Raw genomic sequence first — 24,381 nt, 5'->3', positions numbered from 1 at the left:
AACTGGCACAACACGCCGAAGACCTTCTCCTCTAAGGTGTTAGCTAGAAATCTCTGAAGAAATTGATCACTTTCAAAGACTGTAGTAGCATATAGTTGAAAGAAGCACCGGCCGGAGTGGCCGAGCGGTTCTAGACGCTTCAGTCTGGAACCGCGGAAAGAAGCCTGTAACTTCGTGGCCATGTTCCATGTCAGTAACCAGTTCTTGCAACGTCCGATGGAATTCTCATACGTCTACTGAAAATGGAATGAGTGTGGTCGTTGGTATTACAGAGGTACGTGTCTCGTAACTTCCATGGTTCGTTGATGTGTGAACAAAGGATAAATCAGCATTGATAGTCTGGCTTCTTCCGATGAATTTCTGGAGGAGTCTAAAGAGTATCGGACTTCAGTTCGACTTACGATGTCTGTGTAAGATTCAGATTTCGTTTGAAGATAGGCATTGTGAAAATGTTGCAGATGGAATCCAAACCAACAATAGGTTTAGCGGACGAAATAACCTCGGCAAGTCTAACAAGAACAAAAATAATTTGGAGGAGGATCACGCAATGTCTCAAACACATTTTGAGCAACTACATGCACTCTTCCATTTCGGTGGTCACAATTCCTCCATTACATTGCTAGAGTAACACCACGCTTCATTGGCTATATTTATCTATTCACAGTTTTGCCATACAGATTTTGTGTTTTTCAAGAAATGCTAAGGCTCTCCTTTCATGTCAAAGACCTTCGAGATAATTATTCTCGAGACTGTGTCTTTTTTCAGAGAAACAAATTTAGTCACAGCACGTGAGCCAGGTGCCGGCATTGCACTCACCACTCTTTTAAAAATGAGCCATACAAATGTGGGCCAGATGGCAAATGATTTCCCCCATTTCACTATTATTGAGACATTGTAGGAAACAAAGACATTGGCTGTGTTTATCAGACTTCGATTTTAGGGCTTGGGAAAATGTAAGGGACTTACCATAATTGGCTGGATGCAACTTTTCGCAGTGACCATTTTACTCTGGAAGGCCTAATACCTTCAGTGGAAAATATTGTGACAAATTAGGTACAACGGTAACTGCCCACATTTAGCCGAGTTAATGTACCCATTTTTCCAATGATTATTCGAATATAGACGGTATTGGTAATGCCTGTGTCTCCTCCTTTCCTAGAGTTTGTCTCGTACTTTTGCGGCCGCTATTTTCGTGATTTGGCGTTTTCTATTTTATTTTAACTTTGTGGCTGGGTGTTCTTCCTGTCGTCACAGTCGTTAGGACGAGACGAAATGTGCGCCATCCAGTGTGTTATCGTACTGTAACTATGCCTAAACACCAGACCCATTTTGGCCTGTGTGTATACTCCCTCATCCCATGGTGGTCCATCGAATATTCGCACAAAGCACACACAACGATGCTTCATTGCTTCTAAATTGGTGGTCCATGCGGAATCACTTTAGGGAATTTCCTTGTCAGATCTTTCGCTGAACGGTTGAGGGAGGTTATATTCAAGTCAGTAACACACTACCAGCTGTGTAAGACTCTTCGGTTATACACGTAATTGTATACAGCCGGTGATGATTACAAGCTCATGTCCTGTTAGCGTGGCGTGGTGTCTACATGAATAGAAGTTCTGGCGTGTTGCGCAGTAGCGAAGTAACGGCTGCCATGGGTGGCACTACGACATCCGCAGCTGCTGCTGCCTTGTCTGCAAAAGCTGATTGTCACGGGCAGGCAGCTCGTCTTCCGCATGGCTTTGCAAACGCGGTGCTGGGGCAGTGGCGAATTGGGCCAGCATGAGCGGCACGGGGCACTGTATCTCAATGTACGCGTGGCGACCAAGGAACTGTCATGAATGGAAAATCACGCAGTATCGAGCCGAATGGCTCGACTGAATGAGACATGTCTTGTACCTGTGTACGCGTAAACTGTGCCTTTTAAGTATTTTGCTCGAGTTGGCGGTGCTGTCACGTCGCATTAGTTACCTCAGCGCTGATACAGCGCAATACATGTCCTCGCGGTGCAACACAGTTGCCAGAGTGATAGCTATGTCATCAGCTCTGAACAAATTCCAGTAATAAACAATGAAAGTAACTTTACATCAGTTTTGCTGTAGTTGTCTTCACTGAGCACTGCACGCAGAAGTTGATGTCTCAGACTGTAACTAGAGCTACACAGCTATGGAGTGACAGTAACAAATCAGTCACCACCCTTAAACAAATGCAGTATATGCATTTGTAATTCATATTAAGAGAATATAAACATACAATTACACTCATGATAACTTACGCACAAAATCCTAAACAAAATCCTATGCCCAGATCAAAAGTTCATTCGAAGGGCGCTGGCAGGCAGGGCTTCGTTCTGGCAGTAAACACCCTTAAACCACTGTAGACAACTCGGAGGCAATTTGAAATCAACTTGAACGCATCGCGACGCAGACTCGAAAGCAGCTCGCTGACACAGGGAAGTGCAGCTCACTAAATACCCCACGAGCAGGATACACGTCACGCTCTATCATAGAAAAGTAGTGTGGCTACGTTGTGTATTACGATTACGCTGTTTACGCCTACCGAGTAGGCTGCCATGCAGGAGGGCACAGTGTCCGTAAGGTTCAGCAGGCTTTAACACTAAAAAGAAAATTGCTTTAGAAAGTGTTTTTGTAGCTGTATGCTCCTTTTAAGTCTCTGGTCTCATTTTTAAATTGAGGGAATCAAAATATATTTTTGTCAGTATTTGGTATCTCGATGATATCTGTTACCACACCGGTATGCACGAACCTAAATTAATGTACTTTTTTGGCAACTATTAAATAAAACAATATTCATCAAAATAAGCATACAAAATAAGCATAACCCTCCATCCAATTGCCCACTACCGCCCCTCCCTATGCCTCATACCCAATGGTTCCAATGGCTCTGAGCACTATTGGACTTAACTGCTGTGGTCATCAGTCCCCTAGAACTTAGAACTACTTAAACCTAACTAATCTAAGGGCATCACACACATCCATGGCCGAGGAAGGATTCAAACCTGCGACCGTAGTGGTCGCGCGGTTCCAGGCTGTAGCGCCTAGAACCGCTCGGCCACTCCGGCCGGCCGCCTCAAACCCACTAGTGGGCGAGAACACCCATGTTGTTCGAGGCAGTGGTTCTTCACTGCCCTAGAGTATAAAGTAAGAAGGCTGTTACCGAACGCGGCGTCCCAGAAGCAAGGCGGCAGCGCGTGGTCCCAGCTGAAGTCATCGCCATCCGCGAAGAAGAGGGTGCGCAGGCGCGGCAGCATCCAACGTGGCCGCGTCAGACAGCCGTGCTGTGCGCACGCGTGCGGAAAGGCCGTGCCGCAACCGCTCAGGAGCAGCCGCTCCAGACGCGGGCAGCGAGCCGTGATCTCGTGCGTGTCCACATTCTCCATCACCTGCCGCAACCACATCCCACTCTTGGGACGACACTTAACACAAAGAGCAAACATGTACGTATGTGCACAACGTCACTGTCTCTGAGATCTGCGAAACAACGTGCTTCACGTTTATGGATATATAGTTATCGATACTAGAGAATCGAAACTTACCGATCTCTGGAACCTGGATCACAAGTGGTATGGGGATGCCCGTTGGCTAGTGAGTGAAAAAGTACTTATCGGTACGCTTGTTGTTGTCTTCATAAACTGTTTAATCTCCAGAACCCTTTTTGATAGTATGTTCATCGAATTAGTTATGTTGAAGGGTGGCAGTAGAGGTCGAGGAAACGTAACCCATTGTAACGTACGCTTAAATGGTGCTAATAGGGGCTAGAAGTGAGATATGCTATACTTTTTTCTTTAAGGCGATCGACAGAAATCATATGGGACAATGGCTGATAAAATGAAAGTTGATAAACGTTAGCTCGACAAAGGAACATATTCATTAACTCAAGACATAATAAACTCAGTGTTAATCATAAACTGTTTAATCTCCAGAACCCTTTTTGATAGTATGTTCATCGAATTAGTTATGTTGAAGGGTGGCAGTAGAGGTCGAGAGGAAACGTAACCCACAGACACGTAGTTGTGGCACAGTGGAACGTATGGCTTGTGAGACGTTTTCCTGCAGTGCTGTCTATAAATAGTCCAATTTCGAATCTATATGAATAGTACGACAACCAACAATTTGAAAAACTTTGAAACAGATGGAATACAAACCTAAGACATCAAAAGTTCCGACTACCCTATCAGTGACCGTTCACCTGATATGTAGGGTCATTAGCCATATCAATAATGCCATCATCCACGCGTTACAAGCCACACCATCTCCTATCGCACCTTTAATCAATCTCTGAATCATACTAAGAATGTTACCCACCATTTGTCAGATGTGTGACATATTTATTTTGTAGTGCGTCCATCACGCATTTGGGAACACGACCGTACCATTCTCAGTACTGACTCATGAGACAGTAGTACGATGATGTCACAAGAGATAACCACAGAGTAGTATTAAGACGAGGAATTAGTTACTTGAAATGTTTAAAAATGGCCTCAAAATGAAAGATATGCAGCATTTCAGAAGAAATTACTCAAGTTTAAATAGGAAGAATGGTCTCAAATTCCGAGAAATTTACGGAAAAGAGCATCTGCCTCTGAACTGACTACACAAAAAACGGCACACACACACTCCTCGCACTTGTTAAAAAGTGGCCAAATATCTTTTCATTCCTCCCTACAAAAACTGTTTATGTCAAAAACTGGGCTGTCTCGTTAGTAACTTCTATCTCACATTTATAAATTTCATTGTGAAATACAGTATATAGCATTTAATATGAGAAAAAATAGACAAGATACTCGCTGTAAATATTTAAAAACCGCCTATAAAACGTAATTAAAAATTAAGAATACGTAATTGCCGAACATGAATTCAATTTTAAATATTTTTCTGTAAAACTCCAAAATGCAAAATAAAAAGTTATTCTTTCTACTCCTGTCGCTTGTCATCACCATCATATGGCAGCATTTGTAGTTTAGTCATCGTAACGTACATCGTGTAAGACATAATGGACCCTTAACTTAATTAATTTTTGTATCTAATTTTCCTATGATACTTGGCAAGTGTTAAAACGTTCTTCCTAAGTTGGAGACATCTGCTAAAATACGCCACAACACAAAAAATACAATGTTTACGTCGTCAGTGATATTTACACACACACACACACACACACATGTTGTTTATATCATGGGATTATAGATTAAGCTGCATTAGTTAACATTCGATGACGGATCTGTGCACCAGACTTGGTGTAGGGGCAATAGAGACTCAAATAAATTACTTTCCACGTATAAATAGTTTTGTAACACATGTCAACTGTCATACTGTTCATTCAGCGTTTGAAATGTTAGCAAAGATACGTCATGAATACAAAAACATGCACTGATAACGTCTTTTTTTTCTAGCCCTTTTTCTACAGTCGCAGTTACACGAAGTGCACAAAACGGCAAAATGGCAGTGGGTCTACAGAACATGAAAATGGAAATTTATTTTGTGTGAGTGAAAGTACTGTGTGCAAAAGCCTAACACATATATAACGAAGAACGTCAGGAATGACGTAAGAAACAGTAACTTTACCATTGAAGATGATTTAAAATAAAACAAAATTGTTTTTGGTCTTATTAAGACTTTTATTAGAGTCACAAAAAAGTTATTCTATTTCAACATTTCTACTCCTCAAGCCACCCAACGGTGTGTGGCGGAGGGCACTTTACGTGCCACTGTCATTACCTCCCTTTCCTGTTCCAGTCTCGTATGGTTCGCGGGAAGAACGACTGTCTGAAAGCCTCCGTGCGCTCTCTAATCTCTCTAATTTTACATTCGTGATCTACTCGGGAGGTATAAGTAGGGGGAAGTAATATATTCGATACCTCATCCAGAAACGCACCCTCCCGAAACCTGGCGAGCAAGCTACACCGCGATCCAGAGCGCGTCTCTTGCAGAGTTTGCCACTTGAGTTTGTTAAACATCTCCGTAACGCTAACACGGTTACCAAATAGCCCTGAGACGAAACGCGCCGCTCTTCTTTGGATCTTCTCTGTCTCCTGCGTCAAGCCGATCTGGTACGGGTCCCACACCGATGAGCAATACTCAAGTATAGGTCGAAAGAGTGTTATGTAAGCCACCTCCTTTGTTGATGGACTACATTTTCTAAGGACTCTCACAATGAATCTCAACCTGGTACCCGCCTTACCAACAATTAATTTTATATGATCATTCCACTTCAAATCGTTCCGCACGCATACTCCCAGATATTTTACAGAAGTGACTGCTACCAGTGTTTGTTCCGCTATCATATAATCATACAATAAAGGGTCCTCCTTTCTATGTATTCGCAATACATTACATTTGTCTATGTTAAGGGTGAGTTGCCACTCCCTGCACCAAGTGCCTATCCGCTGCAGATCTCCTTGCATTTCGCTACAATTTTCTAATGCTGCAACTTCTCTGTATACTACAGCATCATCCGCTAAAAGCTGCATGGAACTTCCGACACTATCTACTAGGTCATAATGTATATAACTAGAAAAAATGAAATGTTTCCAGCAAATATCATAATACTATTTTGCACACATGTATCCATCAAGCTTACGTGTAAAAAATGACAGTGAACCCTAAGGTAAATGTCCCATTGCTATTTCCAATCTAAATAGTCACAATTAACATTGTATTATTAACATTATTAATTAAATGTCAACTAAATATTAATATTATGTAGTAAAAGTAACCTGATGAGGCTTATAATTACAGAACTCACATATTAGTTAAAATACTATGGAAATACATAAACAAATGAGCAGTCTGAATTACTGCCAGCTACTAGAAGGATGTAATTAATTACGGTTTGTAGGCCCACTCTTTGTGTGTGGCGCTTTGTAAATTTAATACTTCGACATTTAAATTGTTATGTGATGATCGCCAGTGTTACAAAGGTATCTCCACGTACGATATACATAAAGAAGGTTGTTATTTCTTTCTGTGGATATGTTATTAGTGGTTCGTCGAATGTATTGTCGTTATTGACGTTTTTGCAAGCTTTTCAGTATGTTTCACATTAACAAGTTCCATTTTGGGGTGATGAATATCATGCATCATATTCTGAATTAGAGGATACAATTGATGTTATTAACACCTTAATTCTGCATTTTATTTGTATGTGAACTAGGTGCAGTAGAGGTTGTACAGATTGTATTTTCTGTAACGAACACAAAATCTAATCAAAATACACACTGTAAAACCACATTCACACACAACACAGCCAAAAGACAAAACGAATTGGCGAAACAAGATATTAGGAAGGAAGGAAGAACGTGTTTTCTTGTGTTTTTGTCGATATCTTACCCTAAAACTGCATCTCTTCAAACGACACGAGCTATATCTGCATACATCAAAACATGGCCAAACTCACTGCTGAAAGAAGAGAGAGAGGAAATACTGCCATAGACCATGTCGCAACAAGACACAGATGCTAGGTCTAAAGCATTACAATGAGATATTGGCAGGAAAATAAAACTATTTATCATTTATTGGGTACCAAGTATACTTAGGTTGCTTACCATATCGTACAAGTTCAATTAAAGATGTCTGTGAACGGATAGTCAGACTTTGCATCAAAATAAACTTGTAGTGTTCCTCAAAATATGATAGATTTCGACCACTAAACACTGATGGCGCAGCTGTCGTCAGTTAATTGTGTTACAGGACAAAAAAGCATGGTTTGCATATTTGCACAACTACTGCAAGACATTACTTAGCGAACACTTGCAGATCACCAGAGCTCGATATCTGTCCCACACTTTGCATACAAAATGGACATTCAAGAAAAGACTTTCCTCGTGCATATTATTTGTATTATTTTTTTAAATATACATGGCTTGCTTATTGGCGCTACTGAATAAATTATAGCTTAGTTGATGAGTTTTCTTTGTTCTTAGTACCACAAATTAAATTTATTAAACTTCAGAAAAACGCAGCAAAACACCACGAATACTACAGCTACTCTAACTTACAGCTCAAAGTGCACCTGTCAACCAGAGTAATAAAGTAAAGATCTTAAACCCACAAATAAATTCGTCAAAAACTCATCTCTAAAACCAAAAGTTAGATATCAGTATCATACTTTGCAAGTATAGTGGCCTCCAACTTAATCATTTCCACATCTAAATTGTTTGCATCACTTATTAAAATACATGGAGTTCACTTGTTGACACTACTGAAGTAAATTATATGTTAGTCGATGACCAAACTTAAAAATTAGAATCATGCAGTAAATCCATCAAAATAGGTTGCCTATGTTGCTTCTTTGAATTTTACAATGAGTATTTTGGGTAGAGTTTGGCGTTATTTGGTAGTTAATCCTGTCTTTAAACGTTTTACAGGGGCTTGGAACCCTAATTCTAACTGATAATTATTGCAGTCTCTCATTAAAGTTCGTTTTGTACTTAATCTCTTCAATCCATAGTTCAAATGCAAATAAAAAGCAACATTGTGCTGTTAACATAATGGACAATATTTTTTAGTGTAAAAAATCTTCCATCTCCTCTACGTTTGTGCTTGTTAAGGTGAAATATTGCCCAAAAATTTCTAAAAACGTCAAGGACATACTATTGTAGCACTGATGACCATTGTAGCACAATTCAGATGTGGAAATATGTATCTGGGGGGGGGGGGGGGGGCACTGTACCTTACAACAAGAGCAGGCACAAAAAATGGAATGAATAAACATTCTTGCAGTAGCTGGAAGTAATTCACACAGCCTATCAATATATGTGTTACTTGGTTAGCATTGTGTTTTAGCTAAGATCAGATTTCTGCAGTTATAAATCAACATAGAACATATTAAAATTTTGTACGTGGCTGGCGCAGCAAACTTTCATTGAAATCTTCTTGTAGAAATAGTGAACAGCCAATCAGTTGCAAAGTGGAAGGACTATTAAAACCCCTTTACCATGGTTTTATAAAAGAAAGGTTTCTTCAGAAGGAAATATTGACAACGTAAGCCAGTTAACAGTGATTTTACTGGTCTGAATAATTCCAAAACCAGGTACGGCTATCGACTATATTACTCTGAATAATATTTTGTACTCAGGATGTGTGTGTGTGTGTGTGTGTGTGTGTGTGTACTATCATACTTTGTTTTGAGTACAAAAATTTATCAGACTAGTAAAATCAATAGCCACACCTGTTTCGAGGATTTCCAACGAAATGTTTATATGTGTGTATACAGAAACCACCTTTCAAACCTGGGCACGGAGTTTTTTTTAAAATTTTGTACATGGCTGGAGCAGTTACTGTAGAATGAAATGTTCTTGTAGAAATAGTGAAGTTTTATTCAAAACCCTTTACAATGGTTCCAAAGTTTAAATAATTTACCTGCCCAAGTCTGAAAGGCTTTTCTACATGTATGGGCATTCCGTCTAAAATTCTCAAAAGAGATATGGCCATCAGTTTTAAGATTTTTTATAGACACTGAAAACATGTAAAAAGGTTTTAATAAAACTTGCATTTTGCAACTGATTGGCTGTTCTCTATTTCTACAACAACTACAGCAACAACATTTTATGGAACACCTTAGACGTGGAAATGTTTAATTTGAGGGTGTATTATGCCTTACACCAAGAGTGAGCCTAACAAAGGGAATTAGTTACATCTGTGCAGTAGCTGGCTGTTATTCAGACTGCCTATTCCTTTGTGTATTTGTCTGCTTAGCGTAGTATTTTAGCTAACGTGTGAACCCTGTAGTTATGGTTCTGCTCGAGTTAGTTTTACTGCATCACTCCTATAGTCCTACCTGAAATGTCAACTGTCTGCTTAGAATGTTATTTGTAATTATTTAACCATTGAAAAACATAGGAACTTTTACTTTAGATTTCGCAATCATATCTTAGGCATCAGTTTGATCCATATTTGTGTGGAAAGTAGGATTATGACGTTTGACTGAGACAGTGAGTTTTTTGTATCGCTGACCAATTTCTGCGGACATTTTAAAAGTTAAGCTACATTACGACACTTTACAAGAATAATAGAACAATTTATATGTGATAATATTCTTCTGGGGTATGCAGCCGGATCATAACGTCTTCATGACACAATATTTCCGCGGTCCAACTGGCCACCATCTTCAGGTGAGAGTGCTGGTGCACGATCTCACCGGAACTGACTTCCCAGCGCAAGCGGCGGCCCCTATATAGGCCGCAGAAGACCCACAACGCGTGCGCGAGAAGGTGCCGTGACCGCCCTCTAGCGCAGTAGACATACCCCGCCGCCAGTGATGGAAAGAGGTGAAATCGAGATATCGCTGTCAAAAATTAAAAAATAAAAATAAATAAATTTTTTTTATTCCGACGATAGAACCACAGACCGTTGTTTTTTAATGTCAGATAACACTGGGTCCCAAGTCCTACTTAAAAGAAAACCCTTGTCTCTATTAATAAGATTGTCAGATAACCGAATCTCTATGGATTCTTTTAAAATACAGTCCCAATAGCGAGATGCAGGGGCAACCATTTGTGTCTCGTCATATAGTATTCTGTGTCCCTCGGTGAGACAGTGTTCCGCCACTGCAGACTTCTCAGGTTGAAGCAGTCTTGTGTGCCGCTGATGCTCAACACATCGCTCCTGAATGGTCCGGATTGTCTGACGAATGTAAGTCTTTCCACAGTGGCAAGGGATCTTGTAAACACCGGGCTTCCTCAAACAATGGAGAAAGCTTGACACAAGAATTGGACCATCTTAAGATTGTGTTCAAGCAGAATGGCTTTACAGATAAACAGATCCGTCGTGCTTTCCAGTTTGGACCTTCGCCTGAACCACCAGAAGATACCTGCAATTCGGTAGCTTTTCTGCCTTTTGCTGGGAGCATTTCCTCGCAGATAGGAAGGATTCTGAAAAGATATCACATCAAAAGTATTTTTCGTCCACCACCCAAGATTAGAGCGCTCCTTGGCTCTGTTAAGGATGACTTGGGTTTGAGGAAGCCCGGTGTTTACAAGATCCCTTGCCACTGTGGAAAGATTTATATTGGTCAGACAATCCGGACCATTCAGGAGCGATGTGTTGAGCATCAGCGGCACACAAGGCTGCTTCAACCTGAGAAGTCTGCAGTGGCGGAACACTGTCTCACCGAGGGACACAGAATACTATATGACGAGACACAAATGGTTGCCCCTGCATCTCTCTATTGGGACTGTATTTTAAAAGAATTCATAGAGATTCGGTTATCTGACAATCTTATTAATAGAGACAAGGGTTTTCTTTTAAGTAGGACTTGGGACCCAGTGTTATCTGACATTAAAAAACAACGGTCTGTGGTTCTATCGTCGGAATAAAAAAAATTTATTTATTTTTATTTTTTAATTTTTGACAGCGATATCTCGATTTCACCTCTTTCCATCACTGGCGGCGGGGTATGTCTACTGCGCTAGAGGGCGGTCACGGCACCTTCTCGCGCACGCGTTGTGGGTCTTCTGCGGCCTATATAGGGGCCGCCGCTTGCGCTGGGAAGTCAGTTCCGGCGAGATCGTGTACCAGCACTCTCACCTGAAGATGGCGGCCAGTTGGACCGCGGAAATATTGTGTCATGAAGACGTTATGATCCGGCTGCATACCCGAGAAGAATATTATCAATTATTACGCCGGGAAAGCCTTCGTAGTCACAATTTATATGTGGTAAATAATGGACTTGTTACGCTGTTGCGTCTTACACCATGTGTGGTACATCGGTCTAAATTTGAATGTTTCAGTAGCACAGCTTAACTTCAGTAAATTCGTCGTATAAACATGGTGTGTGTGTGTGTGTGTGTGTGTGTGTGTGTGTGTGTTCTACTACCGCTCTGTCAAAGCAACCTTTTACTTAGTAATACTAGTGTGCTAGCTGCCACTCATTTTAATGAACTATAGCACTAAAAACAAAAGCAGTAAACAAGTTTTCTGCTGAAGTTTAATATCAGCGCAGATTCCGCTGCAGAGTGAAAATATCATTGTGGAATTTTTCTGCTACTGTGGACTGCATAAATTGTAACATTCAGTTGTATCATACCAACATACATTTTGCTAAGAAAGACTGCTTGTGTCACATACTGAACTTTATTGTTAGTACATTTCATCTCCCATTTGCTAATTGTATTCGTAACTATATGACATTTGCTATAAAGTACGTGTACTAGTATAAATTGCACTTTCCAGAAAAAGTTAAAAACAAGCTTTGCTTATACAAAGTAATTATGAATTACAAATATGAAGTCGCTGAATATAAGTTTCATTTTAAATAGTGTTCCTCAAAGCTTTAAAATGTGGAATAAAATCATCTGCTGCTTTATACGTGTCTTGCTTGTCATTGTCAACAGAGGACACTGTTCATAGATCAGTTTTTGTGCTATACATGGCGCAAGGCACAACAGACCATCAAATCACTTATTTTACACACATAATTAGTTCTGTGATATATGCCAAGTGTCACATTGTTCTTTCGAAAAGTCTTCAGAAGGACATCAACTACAGAGAAAATATAATGTTTCCATGAATGTGTCACAGTTTTACTTTCAACGCACACACACACACACTCTCTCTCTCTCTCTCTCTCTCTCTCTCACACACACACACACACACACACACACACAATGAAGGCAATGGAACACCGCAATCTGACAGCAGTATGAAGGCGGAAGAATAGAAGGAGAGATCTGAAAGGCACTTCGACAATGTAGTCAATAGAGGCTGTTGTCAAGATGGGATTGAGAAAGGATAGCAAAGGAAGCAGGGCTGTGATCTTTTTAAAAAACCATCGTGGCTAGAGTTATGAATTTTCACAGCCTTCGGTAACAGATGTGTGGAAATTGAGGTCCTGTATTTAAAAGAATGAAATCTAAATAACTTCGCCTTCTCTCGGTAGTCTATCATATTATGACTATGCCGTAAATAATTATGTACTCATTTGACTGTCCTAGACCTCGAAACTCAGCAACTGCTAGGTCGCATTTTAGACTTCAGAATGGAACTCATGAAACTGTGCTTCGTAGTGTAAGTGCAGGAACTACACTGAGGTGGTTGTTTGCAGTAAACTGCGTCGTCAAATTGCCGGAACGCAACTGTGTGAGTGGATGCGGTATGTCGTATTTCCTGCCTGTCCGTAAAAGGGTTTCCATACCTGCCAGTAGCAGACAGCCTGCTCTTGGAAGCTGGCACCCCTACTTGCGGACGAGTACGATTTGATGATAGACATGACATGGAAGCTTAAGGTGATCTGGATTTGTGAACGCCATCTAGAGGATGCTGCTCGGAACTAGAGGCGCCAAACTAGTGCTTGTGTGGTGGAGGCCTCTGTAGTACTGTTGTGTGCCTGTTGAGCCATGTACACAATAGTATGAAAGCATATCCACTATAGCAATTATTTTTCTTAACATGGTGCCATTTTAAGGATTTCTGTCGGAGGTTATGTATTTGCTTGTGTGTGTATGTGTGTGTGTTTGTGTGTATATGTATATGGAGTGAGAGAGAGAAAGAGAGAGAGAGAGACTACACGGTTCAGAGCAAAGATCTTTGAACATATCATCATTTTGCGTAAAAATCTAAGTATGACGCCAATTCTAGAGAAACAAGTATTTTTTCGGCAATACTGCGTATATTCGAACTTGGGGCCATTTACGCAATTCAAGTAGTAAACTCCTTGTTTCAGTACTGTACTGAAATGGACTGAGAAAGGAGGATGGGAACGGGAACGGTGAGGGGGTGGCATACAGAGGGAGTGTGGATTGTCACGTGATTATGTTGACGATGATGATGATGAAATGAAATGAAATGATGGTACGGCACTGTTGGCCGGGAGACCCCATGCGGGGTGTTCGGTGGCCGAAATTGAAAGTATTTTTTAGCTGACGCCACTTCCGCGACTAGCGAGTCAGTGATGATGATATTATGATGAAAGACACCCAACACTCAGTCATCACGAGGCAGAGATAATCCCTGACCCCGCCGAGAATCGAACCCGGGACCCCGTGCTCGGGAAGCGAGAACGCTACCGCAAGGCCAGGAGACGAGGACATGATGATGATGATGATGATGGTGATGATGATGTAGTAGTAGTGATATAGGTGATGCCGTCACTGACAACAGTGGTGACACCACTGGTAAGAGTGAAGACATCACTTACAAGGTTGGCAGGCCTTATTGCTTCATAGGATTGCATTTCTTCTATTAGAAAGTGTTTCAAAAAGTTGGTAGCCGTGCTACTAACACGACAACAAGAAAGAGAACAAAAAGCAAAACTGTACCAAATACAAGTTCCTAAAATCGGGAAACGACTGGGTAATTTGCACGCTACGCTTATGTGTGTTCACACTTTTTTCTTACATCAGACCTCTGTCTGGTTTGATGCGGTCTGCCAAGAATTCCTCTCCGTGCCCCTCCCTTCATGAAATACAACCAATGCCCTTAATTGTTTGCTGGATGTATTCCAGTCTCTGTCTGCCTCTACAGTTTTTACTCTCTTTACGTCCCTCTAATAACATGCAAGCTTTTCTTAATGTCTTAACGGGTGTTCTGTCATTCCGTCCCTTCTTGTAGTCAGTGTTTTCCGTAAATGCCTTTCCTCACCGACACCATGGAGACCCTCCTCACTCCATACTTTAAGACTCCACTTAATTTTCAAAATTGCTCTGTAGCACTGCACCTCAGATGCTTCGATTCTCTTCTGTTTTGGTTTTTCCATAATCCATGTCTACCATTCTATTCTGTGCTCCAAATGTAGATTCTCAGAAATCTCTTCTCAGATTTAAGGCTAATGTTTGACACTAGTGCACTTCTCTTGGCCAGGAATGGCCTTCTTGCCAGTGATAGTCTGTTTCTGATGTCTTCCTCCCTCTGTCGGTCAGGGGTTATTTTGGTGCCCAGGTAGTAGAATTTCTTAACTTCATCTACTTCGTCATCACTAATCCTGATCTTAAGCTTCTGTTCTCCTCATTTCTGCTATTTATCATTACTTCCGTCTTTCTTCAATTTCCTCTCTCCATTTCTATACTTCTTATACTACTAGAGACTGTATTTTTTATTCACATTGACTGAAAAAAGCAATGTCATCAAGAAATTTTAGCATCGATAACCTTTCACCTTGAGTTTTAATTACACTCTTTAACCTTTATTTTATTTCTTCATTATTTCTTCGTCGTAATGACTGAAGAGAAGGGGCGAGAAACTAAACTATTACCTTGTCTTACACTCTTTTTAATCCGAGCAATTAGTCCTCGATCTTCCACTCTGATTGTTTCCTCGTGGTTCATCTACATTTGTATATTATCGGTCTTTACATTTAGGTGAGTCCTATTTTTCTCAGTTCGAACAAGTTACACCTTTTGACATTGTCGAACGGTTTTCGCAGGTCGACGAATCCTATGAACGTTTCTTCATTTTTCTTTAGTTGGGTTGTTGGGTTGGGCTGTTTTTGGGGAAGGAGACCAGAGAGCGAGGTCATTGGTCTCATCGGATTAGGGAAGGAAGGGGAAGGAAGTCGGCCGTGCCCTTTGAAAGGAACAATCCCGGCATTTGCCTGGAGCGATTTAGGAAAGTCACGGAAAACCTAAATCAGGATGGCGGGTCGCGGGATTGAACCGTCGTCCTCCCGTATGCGAGTCCAGTATCTAACCACTGCGCCATCTCGCTCGGTTTTTCTTTAATCTTGTTTCCATTATAAATCGCAACGTCAGAACTGCCTCTCTAGTGCCTTTACCTTCCCTGAAGCTACTAACACATCCATAATTTTCTTTTCCATTCTTCTGTATGTTATTCTTGTTAGCAAATTGGATGCATAGGCTATTAATCTGATCATGCGACAGATCTCGTACTTATTCGACAGGAGCACAGGAAAACTCAAAAGATTACTTCATATGTGTCAAAGTAACGAAATTCAGATACATTGCCATTTCATGACATAGTAATGCAATACATATTGTTTGGCGTCCTCTATCTAACAAGAAGTTTGATTTTTATTTTCGCGTCACATACGACTCTCCCTACATATATGCCAATTTCTCCTCCTAGTGGTTATGTTAACCGCTGCCCAGTCTCACTACTCTTGAATCTGTATGAAAAATGTGTCGCGGATTCAAAGGAGAAGAATGAGAAAGAGTTCCCATACCCATGAAAAATCATGGCTGCACATAGGTGCAGTAATTAATTTATTATACGACCTATTTCAGTCATAAACACACCTTTTTCGGATGTGACGTAGCAGTCAGGTCCCTTTACTACTAAAACTGGGTGTGCAACCTGAAAATAATGTGAATCCCCTTAGTATACATCTGTTGGCGGTTTGTGGCAATCGTCAGTGCCAGATCGAAAATGGACCTGCACTATAAGCTCTTAGTGTCCATTGCCTAACACAGACCATCACTAAATTTTACATGTCTACATACGGCGTGTTACGAGTGCAGGAGAAATTATTCCCAGCAAAAACCGCAAAACTTTGTGTTAGTGTTAAATTCTGACATATCTACAGCAAAATCGCTGAGGTTTCGTTAACTTTAAATTGGAATGGGAGACAACATAAAGTTTGAATCAGTCAACGAGAAGCTTTCAAATATTGAGCCATGAAAAGAAACAGAGACAGAGAGTTGGGCAGGCGTCTTGACAAAATCCTTACAACTGGCACCTACAAACAAAGAAATTTGTTGGGAGCTCAGACCAAAGAGTGAACGTTTTGGCCAAAGGTGCCCTAGACGTGCTCAACGGTATTAAGGACAAGTAACATAGTTCTGGATGGTGCTAGTGAATGGAGTGCGCAAACACTCTTACATCCGTAGACTGTTCTTCAAACCATTGTAACACAGATCCAGTGCGATGCAGTGGTGCAGCCTTTTTCTTACGATATAAATTACCTGCGAAGTTAGGTGGACGAAAAAAAGGGTGCTTATCGTTGGACGTCAGAATGCAGTACGTCCGTAGACGGAAGACGGTGGCAGTAAAGCCAAGGACATTTCATCTGATGTAAACATCGCCGAATGAGACAGCCTCTATCGATTGTTTGAGTGGAGTCCTGCTTGTAATCGAAATATAACGCTACAGGTGGCTATCAAGACATTCGTAGCATGTCGTCAGCCTGTACAAACGTGTCCCGGAAAACTTCATTCAGCGTAACCTTTCTCGACGTCTCTAGGACACAAGTCGGACGAGGTGGCGCACTGCTGACACGTTTTGGGCGAACAACTCATCAAATTCTCGTCCGCCCATATACATTTATGTTTCCCCGTTTAATTAAATAGCTTAAGAGAAATGCCACGATGGTTTCTTAAAAAGAACACAGCCCTGTTTCCTTCGCTATCCTTTCTCAACACCATCCTGCCCAGAGGATGGGATTGTGTGTGTGTGTGTGTGTGGGTGGGTGTTTGCGTGTGTGTGTGGTTTAGGCTCTCGGCGCCCACGAAATGGATCTGATTAAATGTAGAAAACGGGATAAAATGAATGAAAAGCGGTCTGAGAAAAAATCGCGTTCACCCTCGCCCAGTCTCATTAATTGCCAACCGCATAGTTACATTAACTCACACAATGTAAGAAAGCGTTAAGAATGGTGAGCGGCTCGAAAACTATTGCTTAAAACAAAAGTAAGACTAAAGGAAAACTGAAATAAATTAGCAGGAGTATGTGACTGGTCGACCACTTACAAAAAGCACGGATGGTCGAGCCATCCGAGAATTACATTTAGATACACACCCTGAAATTTGCAAAAAAACCCCTAGGTCGTCTACACTCTGCTTCAAGACAGCGACGGTTGACGGGGACCCTTCATCAGCACGTAGATTCTTACGACGGCTGCAGTTTTATGAAAATAGAAGTTTTTTGTCACAAAAGCCAGCTACGTTGCAAGCTAGGTATATATTTTAACGTGTGAAATAATTATACTGTATACGGGAATGACAGAAGAGAATTTCTGTTAATAATGTGATGAGAGTCCTGTGAATTACATGCAGTACGATAAGTTGTCGAGACTTAACCACATTCTTGGGCCGTTCCCTTGTTTCCAAATATCATCACGAACAGTACGATTGTTTGCCTGACATCCTAAGATGACTTTTGTAACTAACGCGTCCTAATACATCGGTATCGATGAAAGATGAGGTAGGGAATACGTGAGGAGGTTATTGTCTAATGGTAAACCCATTTAATAATTGAATCTGTGTTCCGATATACTGTCACTTCGTGTATCTTAACGTGAGCAGTTCTCAATCAGTTATAACAAAACGCTTTAAGATAATGTCTTCAGTTGAATCAATGCCATTCATAGAGGTATTTTACCGTTGTTCTGTTCAAATAACAATGCTGAATGAGCCATTAATAAATTGCCCTTAGTCCTACTACATAAATTTGTTATCGGTGAAATCCGATATCCGGTTAAGTTCGGTCGGCCACCCCCAGAGAGAATTAATGGAGTACGTGACGCTGATTTAGAGCGACATTTATATAGTGCGTTGCCAGGAACAGAAAAATTGAAACACAGTGTGGTCCTGCGTTTAATGAAATGACCTTCCGGAATAGGATCCTGTTATCTGTCCTCCCGATCCATTTCAGTACATGGAATAATGGGAAACCGCTTTTAAATGCACAATGACCGCGCCAGTTACGCGTATTCAAGCATAATTTGACCGAGTTACTATGCTGTAATTTATCTAGAGTTACGTCTAGTTTTATATTTTGTATTGCTCAATAAAATTAGTGATAGACATGACGTGGTATGAATTTCATTTAGAAGTGTTCGGTACAGTAAAGAATCGTGAACATACAGGGACTAGTATGGCTCTGTATCTGTTCCGACTAATACTACACTCATCTTTTCTATTTCCAAGTTATTTGAGGTTAGAAAAATACAGATTCTAGGTTGCAGAAACTATAGCGGCAGATTTTCACAGAATCGCTCATCTTTTCGATCACACTCATCATTTATAGAATCTGCTTATCCAGTCGTACGAGGAAGGTAGTTCAATATTTATAATAATATGTTGCTGTATACAGAGGTAACTGATCCCAGCATTAAGTGGCATAAATTAGGTCGTGTAGCGAAAGTCAGAGATTAGCGTTTCCTGTGTCTGAATTACACAGAATACTTCGTGGATTTTATAAAAAAACGCCCATGATTATATTCTTTCGTCCGCTGGAAACTTTTCGGCGAAATACACTGCAGAGCCAAACAAATTGGTGCACCTAATGTCGTGTAAGGCAACCACGACCACTCAGAAGTGACGCAGCACGACGTGCCATGGACTTGACTGATGTATGAAGTAGTGTTGAATGGAGCTGACACCATGAATCCTGCAGGGCTGTCCATGAATCCGTAAGGGAACGAGAGTGTGGAGATCTCTTCTGTATAGCACGTTGCATGGCACCACAGACACGCACAAAAATGTTTATGTGTGGGGAGTTTGGAGGCCAGCGAAATTGTTTAAAATCAGAAGACTGCTCCTGGAGCTACTCTGCAGCAACTCTAGATATGAAGCATCGCATTGTCCTGCTGGAATTGCCCAAGTCCTTCGGAAGGCACATTCGACATGAATGGACGGAGGTAATCACACAGATTGCTTACTTAGGTGTCACCTGTCAGAGTCTTATGTAGAGGTATCAGGGGTCTCGTGTCGCTCCAACTGCACATGCCCCAAACCATTACAGAGTCTCCACCAGCTTGAACAGTCCCTGCTGACACTCAGAGTTCATGTATTCACTGAGTTGTCTCCATAATCGTACACGTCCTTCCGCTCGATACAGTTTTAAACGAGACTCGTTAAAAATGCAGCAATGTGCCGAAGTGTTGTACTTCTGTCACGTTGAACGACGCTCTTCAGTCACCGTTGGTACCGTTCTTGCAGGATCTTTTCCCGGCCACAGCGATATCGGAGATTTGATGTTTTACCGGATTCCTGATGTTTATAGTGCGTTCGTGAGATGGTCGTACGGGAGAATCCTCACTATACCCCTATCTCGGAGATGCTGTGTCCCAAACCTCGTGCACCGACAGTAACACCACGTTCAAACTCACTTAAAACTGGATAACCTGCCGTTGTAGCAGCAGTAATCAATACAACAACTGCGCCATTCACTTGTTGCCTTTTATAAGCGTTGCCGACGGTAGCGCCGTATTCTGCGTGTTCACATATATCTGTATGTGAACGCGCATGCCTATACCATGTTCTTTTGCGCGTCTTCATAAATACAAAAAAAGGATTTCACGATCTGTCTGATGCAGTTCGATACCAAATAACACAAATGGACTGCACATCACTATTTGTGGGCATCTATATGACGTATCTACATATTCCAAACCACAAAGCCGGGTGAGGATGATTGCAGGGTACCTACACAAGGAATTTCCGTGACAGGAAAGAGGACTTCTCGCATTAGCTCAAATACTTCACGACAAATGTCTTGTTTTGTTGTTGTCGTTGTTGTCGTTGTTGTGGTCTTCAATACTGAGACTGGTTTGATGCAGTTCTCCATCCTTCGCTATCCTGTGCAAGTTGCTTCACCTCCCAGTACGTACTACATCCTACATCCTTCTGAATCTGTTTAGTGTATTCATCTCTTGGTCTCCTTCCAATACTAAAATGGTGATCCTCTGATGCCTGCCGGCCGGGGTGGCCGAGCGGTTTTAGGTGCTTCAGTCAAGAACCGCGCGACCGCTACGGTCCTGCCTCAGATATGGATGTGTGTCATGTTTTTTGGTTACTTAGGTTTAAGTAGTTCTAAGTTCTAGGCGAATGATGACCCCAGATGTTAAGTCCCATAGTGCTCAGAGCCATTTCAACCATTTTTGAACCCAATTCTATTCCATACCTCCTCATTAGTTACGTGATCTACCCATATAATCTTCAGCATTCTTCTGTAGATCCACATTTGGCAGGCTTCTATTCTCTTCCTGTCCAAACTATTTACCAGTCTATTTCCTTCAGGCCCTACCTTATGTCTGACGAGACACAGTACCAAGAAAAAAAAATTTAAAAAATGCATAACGATCAGAAGTACAGAGAGGAATAAGAAGAACATGAAGGTCAAAGTACGGTACACATTTTTCCGTAAAACTAATCATAACTGTCAAACAAAATTTTCATCTGCTCCCCCCCTCTCCCCCTTTTTACCGCCAATGTCTCTTCTGTTGTAATGTTAACAAGGATTTCGCATAGTCAGTAACCAAGACTGGTATGAAGAGTTTCAATAGGCAATCTACGTCACAGACCTAGCACACTTCGTCTGACAGCGCGAGAGGCACGGTAGATAGTACAGGCTTATCTTCGGAGCCCTAGTGGCGCAGCTTGAATGGCGACGCGCAGGGGACTTTGTATCGGGTGGCCGACGTGAGCGGTGGCGAGGACAGAGGCCGTGGTGAGGCGAGCGGGAAGCGCCAGTAGTTCGGCGTGCCTGCTGGCCGTTGGGCCTTGTGTTGCGAATCGTACGGTTCATTGCTTATTTGTCTCCCGAAAGTGCTGGCCGTGTTTCCAAAAGTGATGTGGACGAGGCAAGTCAGCTGATCGACGCGGGCACCCTCTGAGGGGAGCAAGTGGGAGGAAGGCGTTGGCTGCACTGCCCGGGCTTCGGACAACACCGGAAATTATTCTAAACTTCTGACTCCTTACAAGATCTTCCCCATGAGTGAGCCTAGGAACTCACAGTTTTCTCGGGGGTAGTTTTACCCGGGGAAGTGTCATTTCTGCGCTGTGAATACGTCTCAAAGTTTAGTGTTCTTAGTATCCATGCAGCTGCGGTAGGAGTCGATGTTTTGGTCATTACTCTATGACTTAGCGAGCTGCATTGCCTCCCAGTTTTTGCTTCCTGTCAGCCTCCTTACTTAGTGGCTGCCACCCTTGTACCGCCTCCAAATCTGTATGTTAATGCCAGATTTACAGCACGGGCCGCTTCTAACCACCTTCCGTTTGGTCACACTGGTGTCTCATTTGCCTTAAAGTGTAATAAGCTATTGTGTGAAGTTTGTTAAATTTTATCGTTTTCCTGTTTACTTGTCTTTTATGTATTATTACTGAAGTGTTGTGTTGTTTCCCAGCCGGGACTGACATGTGTCACGAAACTGAAGTCTCACTCTAGTCTACAGTAATTATCGCGAACCATTAAGTACTGCCGCCCGCGAATAATTTTCTGGTCCAGATTTCCTATAGTATTCACGCACGTGAGCTGAATTCCATTCTGCGTCGTTCTTTCCCGTTCCACGGTACGGCGAAATATTTTATTCGTTTAATGGCTGGAGTTTGAACTTACTCCAGTTTACAGGGATCAAGTGGACCGGGTCCATTCCAACCTGCTAAATTTGTTAGCTCGATTTGAGAGGGTTCCTTGTCAGAAATTACACTGAGTGCATTGACATCAATCTATTTATTAGTATTATTATTATTCTGTTGGTGCTTCCTGCCTAGTGTACAGCCCGAGAGTACTTTTTTGCAATTATTCTATAATTGGTACACGAATTTCCCAATTATCATGGTAGGCTCGGAACAGAATTTCTTTGGGCATTAAGGTACTGTCTGACGCAGCCTTTTCTATTTCCCCATTTTTTTAACCTGTTTAACTATTAATTACAATATGCACACGCATATAGTCAAATGAGTCTACTACGTGTTTTATAGAAAGTGAGAGCCCTAATTTTAAGCCTTCGATTTGTTAATTGTCCTGAGATCGGATCACCAGGCACTGTTGCTCAACTTTCTTTATATTGTTATTTGAAAGAGGATTTGGCAAAATTCTGTTGATTACAGTTGGGTTAAATTGGTCTGGAGACCTTTGCTTTTCTGATTTATAGTTTTGGAACTGATATTATTAGTCCCCAGTTTTTAAAGCTACAAAATGTTTTTGGATATCCTAGTGACAATATTCAGTATTAATTGTTTATGTTATTGGACCTTATTTGCCTTTCTAAACCAATTTAATGTTTTAATAACAAATGTAATGTTTCCTTTTTAAGTGAAATGCCTAAACTACTAGTTAAATTACTTTCACGTTTCAGTATTTATATGTGTTTAACTGTTGTATTAAATTGTCATACCTTGAGTGTTAACCTTAGTACCTGTGTTTCACCATATGTCTTTCGGGGTTAATAAGCGTTGTTTTGTAAACTTATCAGTGTTGCGGGTGACTTTCAATCCCACCCTTTCCCAGTCCTTCTAATTGCATGGAACCAGGCGCGGAACATAGTGCCACACAATAAACTGTAGTCGCCACTTGCATCCTAACTGGTTGTGTCAGTTGTTCTACGCTACATGTCTGATTTTGAATGTCATGTCTAACACTATGTGGTGGTGTCTGAAGATTTACAACTTGTTTTTCATCCAAATAGACCACTATTTCGTTGGAAAGTTATTCTTATAAGAAGTAGGAAAAAATTTGCTTTTCATATTCCGCTAAACCATAGCATATAAAGCACAAGTGGAAATCTAGCTTCGTCATTCGGCACCGGATTTCCTCACACAAATGAATGAAAATAATAAATACTTTTGTTTAAACGTTCTAAAGCCACATGCAGTTCTTAATTTCTTCTTCACTCGTTGTACGATTACGCAATTCTTAGACCACTGGTATACTATAAATACGGAAGCACCATATCTTCATTTTAATAGCCACCAGTTAAATATAAACATAACAGCAAGTCAGGTCGTATGACCAGCTACGATTAATACAGCTCAATTTACAAAAATTCTTCGATGGAACATTTTTCCGTTCAACCGTCTGCACATGTGTACATCTTAATACTAAACATCCGTTTAATAGTACTTGTGTCTTTTGGGATAAAATAAGAAATTTTATTAATTGTTACTTTGCTGGGAATCTGTTAAGGGCTACCTAACGTAAAATTGATCTAATGCCGAATGAATGAGTTAATACTCCTAAGGTCTTCGATGCCCTGATTAATAATGTCGTATGATTAGCAGACAGACATTTCGAATTCTCACGCTAGAAGGCGCTTTTACAACCAATAGCTGTCTGTCGAAGGGAGTTTTTGATCGGCTTGACACCCGAACCCCTCCATAGGATCCCATGGAGGAAGCACCTGTACTCAGTTTTTATTGTCAGCTTTCTCCATATGTTCTTTTCTTTGCCGGTTCTGTGGTAAACATCCTCATTCCTTACTTCCTCAGTTCACCTAATTTTCAACATTCTTCTATATCACGCCATAACAAAACACTTCGATTCTCTTCTGTCCGGTTTTCTCATAGATTACGATTCACTACCATACAGCGCTGTGGTCCAAATTTACATTCTCAGAAAGTTCTTCTTCAAATTAATCCTATGTTTCATACCTGTAGTCTTGGGATGCTCCCTTTCCCAGTGCTGGTCTGCTTTTTATGTCATTGCTTTGTTCGTCACGGGTTATTTTCCTTCCAACGTTGAATAATTCCTGAATCTC

The 24,381-nt window shown here is 41.2% G+C and overlaps 1 protein-coding gene across 1 annotated transcript in view; it reads right to left on the bottom strand.

Moving 5' to 3' along the window:
* The window catches only part of LOC126335769 (uncharacterized), a 226,872-nt gene that overhangs the window by 5,729 nt on the left and 196,762 nt on the right, over positions 1-24,381 (bottom strand). The window contains exon 7 of the mRNA XM_049999229.1: positions 3,182-3,400. Coding sequence (XP_049855186.1) covers positions 3,182-3,400 — 219 coding nt within the window. The remainder of the gene's footprint in view (positions 1-3,181; positions 3,401-24,381) is intronic.

This window comes from Schistocerca gregaria, chromosome 2 (assembly GCF_023897955.1).
Source record: "Schistocerca gregaria isolate iqSchGreg1 chromosome 2, iqSchGreg1.2, whole genome shotgun sequence".
NCBI classification, from domain to species: Eukaryota; Metazoa; Arthropoda; class Insecta; order Orthoptera; family Acrididae; genus Schistocerca; species Schistocerca gregaria.
This window is presented reverse-complemented; position numbering and strand designations above follow the sequence as displayed.